Here is a 9,934-nt window from a genome sequence, read left to right as displayed (position 1 = left end):
GTGCAGTGGCATGATCTTGGCTCACTGCAACCTCCACCTCCTGGGTTCAAGCGATTCTCCTGCCTCAGCCTCCTGAGTAACTGGGATTACAGACGCCCGCCACCATGCCCAGCTAATTTTTTTGTATTTTTAGTAGAGACAGAGTTTCACCATGTTGGCCAGGCTGGTTTCGAACTCTTGACCTCAAGTGATCCACCCACCTTGGCCTCCCAAAGTGCTAGGATTACAGGTATGAGCCACCACACCCAGCCAAAATTGTTTTATTATTATATTTTAGAGACAAGCACACTGCAGCCTCGAACCCCTGGGCTCAAGAGATCCTCCACCTTAGCTTCCCAAGTAGCTGGTCTGTAGGCACAGGCGCACACCACCACACCTCGGTGATTTTTCCAGTTTTTTTGTAGAGATGGGGCCTCACTATGTTCCTTAGACTGGTCTGGAACTCCTGGGCTTGAGTGATCCTCCTGCCCCTGCCTCCCAAAGTGCTGGGAGTACAGGCATAAAGTACCATGGCTAGCCTTTTCCCATCTCTGTTCCTGTGTTCTGACTTTCTTGGTTCTCCCCATTCCAGAGCCTCTTACCGGCTCTGTGGGGGGAGTCTTGCTACTTCCTGGCTTTCCCCACAGTTACCTTGGGGTTCCATTTCTTAGTTCTGCAAAATGTGTTGTCTCTGGGCCATCTGCTTCTCAGCTTCCAAAAACTGTTTCCCTCATTTCCCTCTGTTCTCTTTGTTTTTGTGGGATTATGCTTGGAAAAAACAAACGACGACAACAAAATCCCCACATGTGTATTGTGGTTTCAGTGAGCTTTCAGGAGGAAATAAAAATAAAAGTGTGTCTTTTTGAGGTGATGTTTTTACCCTTTCATTTTTATCTTTGTGTTCACAGCGTTCTGAATCACCTCTGCCTCTCTTCCCTGCTGCTCACACCCTTCCCCCTGCTCAGGGTCCTCCTCTTGTGCCCTGTCCCTCTGGTCTACTCATTTGTTAAGAGCCGACTCTGCTAAAACCTCCCCATAAACTGACCTTTCCAAGTGAGAGTGATCTTTCCTTCCTGAGTTCACAAAACATTTTTTTTTTTTTTTGGTGTAGTTTTCTTTGAACTCATGGTCTACCTCTTTTTTATGACTTGTTTATGTTTTGTCAGATAAATTTTATTTTATTTTTGAGATGGAGTCTCGCTCTGTTGCCCAGGCTGGAGTGCAGTGGTGTGATCTCAGCTCACTGCAACCTCTGCCTCCCGGGTTCAAGTGATTCTCCTGGGACTACAGGAGAAGGAGGAGCTGGGACTACAGGTGCACGCCACCATGCCTGGCTAATTTTTGTGCTTTTTGTAGAGACAGGGTTTCATCATGTTGGCCGGGTTGGTCTCTAACTCCTGACCTCAGGTGATCCGCCTGCCTCGGCCTCCCAAAGCGCTGGGATTATAGGTGTGAGCCACTGTGCCTGGCCTGTCAGATATATTTTAATTTCTGATGATGGGTGATGATTGTTTCTTTGCCTTCATGCAATGCTTTGCATGTAGTAAATACTCAAATTTTTTTTATCAACATAGATTTTTTTCAGTGATCTTTTTCTGGTCTTAAGTTAGACAGGATATTGACCATTGCTGTATGCCATGGTTAATGCAAAAGTAGGGTGCTATTTCTAGTTGCAGATACTTTTCTTGAAATTTGCACATGCAGGTAATATGTGAAGCTTATGCATTATACATGTCATAACTCACGAAAGCTCATTAACTTGTTGCATAGGATAACGATGCTGTTTATAGAATCGTAGGTTAGGAAGTAGTCTGTCCTTAAGACTTTGAGCTGTTCTCTCTTACCACATCCTGGAGTAGAGTGGGCCTCAGCATTCCTTGCAACTTGCATCTTGTAGGGTTACCTCTGCTTACATTCCAACTTAGTCTTCGGAAATGTTCTCTCTAGCACTAGGCCAGGTGAAGGTCATGTTCTTTATCTGAATAAGAGCAGTGATTCTTCATGTGGTTTTGCCTCCAGGTTTCTTCTGTGGGTTTGGACCTATCCTTGCAAGCCTTGCCCCATGGGGACATTCACTGCTTGATCATCTATTTGATGGATGAACTCTGCTCCTCATTTGTTGCTGTGTATGATGGAGTTTTGGTTGTCATAATACACAATTATTGTTAAAGTCTTTTGTTATTTTAAATGGACATATCCTGAATGAGAAACCTTCTTCTTTTTTAATTGAATGTTGTGTCATGTTTGTTTATTCACCCAATGACTGATGCAATTATTGTAGAATTAGAGTTTATTGGTAGTATGAAAAGTGGCTTATCATAACTTTTATCTTCCCCCTAAGAGATGGGGCCTCACTCTGTTGCCCAGGCTGGAGTGCAGTGGTGTATTCACAGCTCACTGCAGCCTTGAACTCCTGTGCTCAAGGGATCCCCCTGCCTCAGTCTCCCACTTAGCTGGGACTGCAGGTGTGGGTCACTATGCCTTGGCCTTCTAAAGTTCTGAGATTACAGGGATGAGCCATCATGCCAGACCTTATCACAATTTTTTGCCCAGCTACTTTTCTAAGTGTCTATGGACTGGACAGCAAAGATTCCTACCGTTATTATTTTAAACTTTTAATGCAAACTACTACAAAGTCGAATCAGTAAGTATGCTCTAACTTTTTCTCTATTGGATACTGGACTCTTCCCTTAAAAATAAAGCAAGTCCCCTGTTCATTGAAAGAGAATTATGTTATGAAAGCTGCCAGTTAAAATCTCCCAAGAGAGCACTGTTCTAAGGAGTTGTATTTCTCAGTGGCAAAAATATCCTTCCTGGTTTTTAAACTCTTGTGGGAGGAGGTCAATTTTACATGTTTTTTTTTTTTTTTTTTTTTTTTTTTCCAATGCAGCATGCTCTGTTGGGGTTACTGTTGATCTCCTGCTCAGTTCTTTTCAAAAAGTCGTATCCGTTCAGCACATTTTTGTGGAGTGGCATTTAGTAAGTGGCAGCCTGATATTTGCCTTGGCATGATGTTATCATGACTGCTTGGCATAGCTGACTGTTGAGTCAGGACCCCTCCAGAAGCAGTAGTCAACTGTTGACTCTCAAAATTGAAAAGCCTTGATCAGTTAGTTGGAGGATTGTAAGTCAAGTTTATAGAGTATTTCAAAGAGGGGGTAACAAATTCTGCTGATAGACCAAATAAGATGAGGACAGACAACAGACTTTTGTGTTAAGCATTGTGGAGGCTGTTGTGGATGTGATGGAAGAGGAAGCCTGATTGGAATGGGGTTATGGGAGGAAACACGCTTGAAGCAAGTATGGACAATTCTTTAAAAAATTTTGCTGTGAAGATCTTCAGAGAATTGGTATAATAACTGGAAGGCAAAGTAGTGTCAACGAAAGGTTTTGTGCGGCGTGTGTAAAAATAGTTCACAGCCTTTAAAGGCTGGTGCTTGACACCTGACTGCTATCTTCCATGCGATTGTGGTTTTTAGGAACATTAACAGTGGGACAGGCTGGGCTCTGTGGCTCATGCCTAATCATCCCAGCACTTTGGGAGACTGAGGTGGGAGGATTGCTTGAGCCCAGGAGTTGGAGGCTGCAGTGAGCTATGATTGCACCATTGTACTCCAGCTTGGATGACAGAGCGAGACTCTGTATATAAACAAAAGGAAACAGTGGGCTGGAGTTCGACTGCTGATCTGCTTTGGGGGTGTGATGGTCAGGAAAAGCTCTTGGAGAAGAGGATGCCTGAGAAGTCTTGATGAACGGACAGGGCTGGCCTGGAGGGTAAGGTGGGGTCTAGGCATTGGAGGCCTTGGGCACAGAGTTGGGGGGAAGTTGTGCAGGGCCTAACAGGCTGTGAAAGGGAAAATGCTGGGGAAAAGGTGGAAATGTAGCAGGTTCTGAGGGATGAAGTTATGAGGTTGAGAAAGTCCTTAGGTGGGGATTTATTTCTAAGGGGTGGCTACAAATATTATATAAAGGCTGCAGATAATGATCTCATCTGGAGGGAGTGAACAGGATCAGGAGGCTTAAAGAATGTTTTCGTAAGCCACATTTTGGAGGTCGGTGTGCTTGTGTGTGTGGAAGTATTTTAGAAATGAAAGCTGATATTTAAGTTGATTGGTTCACCCTTGAGCTTGCTTGGTGGGAAGAGGTGGGCAGGATGTGGCTATTCTAAGTGGCCACGGGGCACCTCTTCCTTATTCACCCCCAGGACATTATTTCCAATTTTCCTTGAAGAGGAAATACCATTTACCATTAGTAAATGGTTTTGGGACTTCATTCTTTGGGGATTCAACACATCTGGACTTGACAAATTCTGGAGCTGTCTCAGTGGCAGGTGTCCCAAGGACTCTTGGATGATATTGTAATTGGGATTCATGTGCAGTCAGAATAGGCCCCACAAATGAATAGGATGCCAAGGGGTGTGTGTGTGTGTGTGTGTGTGTGTGTGTTTTACAAACTTAACTGTCAGCGTTCTATATAAATGATTCCTTTTATAGAGGTCCAGATAGATGAGGGTTCAGAGGAACTCTGTTACTTGCATAATGGTTTTAATGGTAATGCTTACTAACTTTGAGGATTAAGGTCTGAGTTACTTGCTGTGCTGGTTAAAAAGTGACAAGGATTGATCATTCTGCATTTTTAAAATAAGCATTCCATTTTAGTGATTTTTAGGCATGCTTTGTTAGAGATGGACTTGGAGAACTTCTTAAGAATATGGATTCTCCCCGCACCCCTTCTCCAGGGTCTTGGTCAGTAGATCTGTAGTAGGGTCCAGGAATCTGTATTTGAAGTCTCATTAATCGTTTGCCTCCTTCTTGCAATCTTTGCTTTAGGAAAGAACTGTACCAAACATCACCTTTTAGGTTTGAAGAATGGAGGATTAACTTGAACTTTTGGATAGCAAAAGCAGTAGGGAATGGTGAAACATACAATTTAGTATATTTTCATTTGAACATGTATGTGAGAGTGATGTAGAAGTTCAGAAACACACAACAGTATTCCTTCAGATAATTTGAAAGCAGAGTTTTAAGGATTTTAAAATATGCATACACCATATAAAAGTGTATAAAATTTAAAATATGTCCTTTTTGTTTTCATTCTCCCCAATCCCACTGCAGGATAACCACTGAAAATTTGTGTGTGTGTGTGTGTGTGTGTGTGTGTGTGTGTGTGTGTGTGTGTTTAGGCATTTTGATGTGTGTGTGTGTGAGATTTTGTCTCTGTATAAAGAAACTCAAACCACACAGGATGTGCTTTGTTCACTGGTCTTGTCAGCGCCTTCTGTGTCCCTATCTTTAGACCTGTTTGTAAGAAACACTTTGAGTCACCAAGTTGTGCAAACTACTTTATGCAGATAAGCAAAAATACGAATTCTTCAGACACATAATATGTGCTGTTTGCTTATTAGAATATTTCTGTAGATTGCACTGGGGGGATTAATAAGTATGATAAGTATTTCATATATTGGGCAGTAGGAAATGTAGTATGCTTTAGAGAAATCAATATTACTTCTGCAGCACATATTGCTGATTTGTGCAGTTCTATTATAATAGAGTATCAGCATCAGAGCCAAAGGGAAGAGTGTGTATGAGTCACTCCATAAAAGGAGCAGTGACTCAATACCAAACTTAGGGTGCTGCCTGAATTTTTAATCAATTGCAGTATTGTTGATATGGGGTTGATTCCTTTTTATGGGCAGGAAGTTATCATGGTTTGAAATGTCTAATTCCCTTTTGGTGATGCTAACTTGCTATATTCAATGTTTCTGTTCTTTCGTATAGGACCCAAACTACTGGATACAAGTGCATCGCTTGGAACATGGAGATGGAGGAATACTAGACCTTGATGACATTCTCTGTGATGTAGCAGACGATAAAGACAGAGTGAGTTCAAGTCCTGGGGAACCTTTTTGAATGCATTTTTTTTTTCTTTTCAGGGCTGAGGACCGGGTGCGATTCTTTTCCTTTCTGTTTTAGACACATACTTTAAATTATGTTTGGGCCACCCACTCTAGTATATTTTCTTTTGTGATAAGTGTCATGAATCTTCACTGTCTTGAATACCAAGGTATAATGATTTTCTTGATACCTGGGACTTAACACTAGATTTTGGGGTTTTAAAACTACAGCTTTTACAATGGAAATATCACAAAAAGATTTCTATGCAATATTCCACCTTAATTTAACCAAACATAACATCTTTCTTCACAACTCGGGCCTGTCCTTATCATCTCCGTATATACAGTGTACAGCCGTTCTGCATTCTGGTCCCAGTGTTGGCCCAGAGAAGATTGATCCCAACAGCGGCCTGTGCGGTGCACCGTGTTCCTGTGCGACGGGCGAGTGTGTCCCAGGCAGCCTCCCCTGTGTGGGGCCTGGCCCTTAGGAAGCTCGGCCTTGCTGTGTGATGGGCCATTTGTGTCCTGGGCAGCCTCTCCCATGCAGGGCCTGGGTCTCAGGAAGCTCAGCCTTTTCTCTGTCAGTGCTCTGATGCCCTGTGTGTGCTTCCCCGGTCTTTACTGTGGTATGTGAGTTTGGCTCCTGGACGTTTCCACCTACTACTCTTCCGCGTTCCCTCCCACTACCCCACTTTTTTTCTGTACTCTTGAGAGGAATGAAGAAGAGTAAGAGGAGGGGGAGGAGGAATGTTCATCGTTTTGAGAATGCCTGACAGGATGTTTGGCTCTTTTTTTTTTTTTTTCAGACAGAGTCTCGCTTTGTTGCCCAGACTGGAATGCAGTGGCATGAGCTCAGCTCACTGCAGCCTCCGCCTCCTGGGTTCAAGCGATTCTCCTGTCTCAGCCTCTTGAATAGCTGGGATTATAGGCATGCGCTACCATGCCCGGCTAATTTTTGTATTTTTAGTAGAGACATGGTTTCACCGTGTTGGTCAGGCTGGTCTCAAACTCCTGACCTCATGATCCGCCTGGTTTGGCCACCCAAAGTGCTGGGATTACAGACATGAGCCACCGCACCCAGCCCTGGCCACTGCTTTTGTATTTGGCAGAAGGGCTCATAGCCACATACATAGTTACATCAGCATGGTTGTATGGAGGCAGCGACCTGGTTGACTGTCTCCTAAAACCTCATGGCAGTAGCACAGGATATTCAACCAGCTAGGTTACCTCACGAGGTCAGAATATGGTAAGATCACCCAGATACTCACTCTGCTTCCTACTGGGGCTCCCTCTGGTTGCTGGCCCTCTCCCTGCCAGCCTGCTCTTCTTTCCCTCAGCCGTGAGCTGGGTGCACACAGCTGTTGTGTCTTGCTCACAGCTATATTCCTGACAGCGTCATGCCTGGCTGAGAGTTGGTGCATATCTTAAATTTTTTTTCTTTTTTTTTTGAGACGGAGTCTCGCTCTGTCGCCCAGGCTGGAGTGCAGTGGCCAGATCTCAGCTCACTGCAAGCTCCGCCTCCCGGGTTCACGCCATTCTCCTGCCTCAGCCTCCTGAGTAGCTGGGACTACAGGCGCCTGCCACCTTGCCCGGCTAGTTTTTTTGTTTTTTTTTTGTATTTTTTTCAGTAGAGACGGGGTTTCACCGTGTTAGCCAGGATGGTCTCGATCTCCTGACCTCGTGATCCGCCCGTCTCGGCCTCCCAAAGTGCTGGGATTACAGGCTTGAGCCACCGCGCCCGGCCTAAAATTTCAAGTAAGACAAAAAAACATCAAATACCAAATATTGTGTAAATTTGGAAGATTAGATTCACTGTTGCACCTGTCACTGTGGAGTTTGTCCCATGTGGCTCCTGTGGGCCAGGAATACATTGTATCAAAAAATGCAGAAGTTTTCTGCCTTATGTTCTGATGCTATTTTTCTTGGTGTCATTTCTCCTTCTTGGGCTTTTGAGTGAGCCAGGCTTAGGGTAACTCTGAAATCCTTTTCTGCAGTCCACTTGAAGAGGACCATCTTTCATTTATTGTGTGGCTCAATTCCAACATTTAAGGCAACTACAGAGATTTATGAAGAATTTAAACAGGTGCTCTTTTTCCACCAGAATGTTTCAAAGGGGTGAATTAATGTATCAATCTTTCAATGTCTTCCTCTTCTCCCTCCTTCTTCCTTCTTTTTTTTTTTTTGGTCTTCTCTCCTCCCTCTCTTTCTCGGTCCCTCTCTCCTTGTTACTTCCTATGTAAAAATAGCACAACTCCATGTGAGGAAAAATTGGAAAATGCAGAAACATACAAAGGAACTAATCGCCTGCCATCCTGCTGTTGCTGAGAGCTCATCACTGTTGTTTGAGGTTTTCATCCTGACTCTTCCCTTTCTTCAGATAGATAGAGACACAGTCTTTTTCTTTTAAACAAAGAAACTTGAATAGTAGCTTTTTTTTTTTTTTTTTGAGGTTAGCATATATATATTTCTGTGACCATGAACCATAGCTATGCCAACGTGGCTGTGTAGTCTTTTGTTTAAATTTAATTTACTGATTTAGAGACCCAAGCTGTCACCCAGGCTGGAGTGCAGTGGCATAATCATAGCTCACTGCAGCCTCAACCTCCCAGGCTCAAGCGATTTTCCTGCCTCAGCCTTTTATTTGAAAAAGAGTTGTATTCTAGATTCAGGGGCACATGTGCAGGTTTGTTATATAGGTAAACTGAGTGTCATGGGGGTTTGGTATACAGATTATTTTGTCACCCAGGTAATAAACATAGTACCCAGTAGACTAATTTTTTGATCCTCTCCCTCTTCAAGTAGGCCCTGCTGTCTGTTGTTTTCCTTTTTATGTTCATGTGAGATCATGCATTATTTGATTTTCTCTTCCCATGTTAGTTCACTTAGGAATAATAGCCTCCAGCTCCATTCATGTTGTTGCAAAAAACATAACCTTGTTCTTTTTTACGGCTGCTTGGTATTCCATGATATGTTTGTACCATTTTTTCTTTATCCAGTCTACCACTGATATGTATTTAGGTTGATTCCATGTCTTTGCTATTGTGAATAGTGTTGTGATGAACATATGTGTGCGTGTGTCTTTATGGCAGAACAATTTCTTTGGATATATACATAGTAATGGGATTGCTGGGTTGAATGATAACTCTGTTTAAATTCATTGAGAAATTGCCACACTGCATTCCACGATGGCTGAACTAATTTACATTCCCACCAGCAATGTATAAACATTCCCTTTTCTCCTCACCCTTGCCAGCACCTGTTATTTTTTGACTTTTATTTTTTTCCTTCAGATTTCTCACACCACACGGATGTATTGTTTGACTTAATAATAGCCACTCTGACTGGTGTAGGTGATGTCTCATTGTGGTTTTGATTTGTGTTTCTCTGATAGTAATGTTGAACTTTTTTTCATAAGCTTATTGGCCATGTGTATGTAGTCTTTTGAAAAGTGTCTGTTCTTGTTCTTTGCCCCCCCCCTTTTTTTTTTGAGATGGAATCTTGCTCTTTCGCCCAAACTGGAGTGAAGTGGTGCGATCTTAGCTCATTGCAACCTCCGTTCCCTGGGTTTAAGTGATTCTCTGGCCTCAGCCTCCCGAGTAGCTGGGATTACAGGTGCCCACCACCATGCCCAGCTAATTTTTGTATTTTTAGTAGATACAGGTTTTTGCCATGTTGGCCAGGCTGGTCTCAAACTCCTGACCTCACGTGATCCACCCACCTTGGGCCTCCCAAAGTGCTAGGATTACAGGCATAAGCCACCACGCCTGGCCTCCTTGCCCACTTTTTAATGGGGTTGTTTTATGCTTGTTAGTTTGCTTCAGTTCTTTATAGATGGTGTGTATTCACCCTTTGTTGGATGCATAATTTGCTAATATTTTCTCCTGTTCTGTAGGTTGTCTGTTTACTCTGTTGATAGTTTCTTTTGCTCTGCAGAAGGTTTTTAGTTTAATTAGGTCCCATTTTTCAATTTTTGTTTTTGTTGTAAATTTTTTGCTGTTTTCATCATAAAGTCTTGTCCAGGACCTGTAGTCAGAATGGTATTTCCTAGGTTATCTTCCAGGG

The 9,934-nt window shown here is 43.0% G+C and overlaps 1 protein-coding gene across 1 annotated transcript in view; it reads left to right on the top strand.

The window, feature by feature from the left end:
- Positions 1-9,934, top strand: part of LOC105550266 (partitioning defective 3 homolog) — a 301,562-nt gene that overhangs the window by 114,890 nt on the left and 176,738 nt on the right. The window contains exon 2 of the mRNA XM_011995146.1: positions 5,757-5,858. Coding sequence (XP_011850536.1) covers positions 5,757-5,858 — 102 coding nt within the window. The remainder of the gene's footprint in view (positions 1-5,756; positions 5,859-9,934) is intronic.

The sequence above is a fragment of the Mandrillus leucophaeus genome, unplaced genomic scaffold (assembly GCF_000951045.1).
Source record: "Mandrillus leucophaeus isolate KB7577 unplaced genomic scaffold, Mleu.le_1.0 Scaffold474, whole genome shotgun sequence".
Taxonomy (NCBI): Eukaryota; Metazoa; Chordata; class Mammalia; order Primates; family Cercopithecidae; genus Mandrillus; species Mandrillus leucophaeus.
Note: the sequence above shows the minus strand (reverse complement) of the source record. Positions and strands in the feature narration are given on the sequence as shown.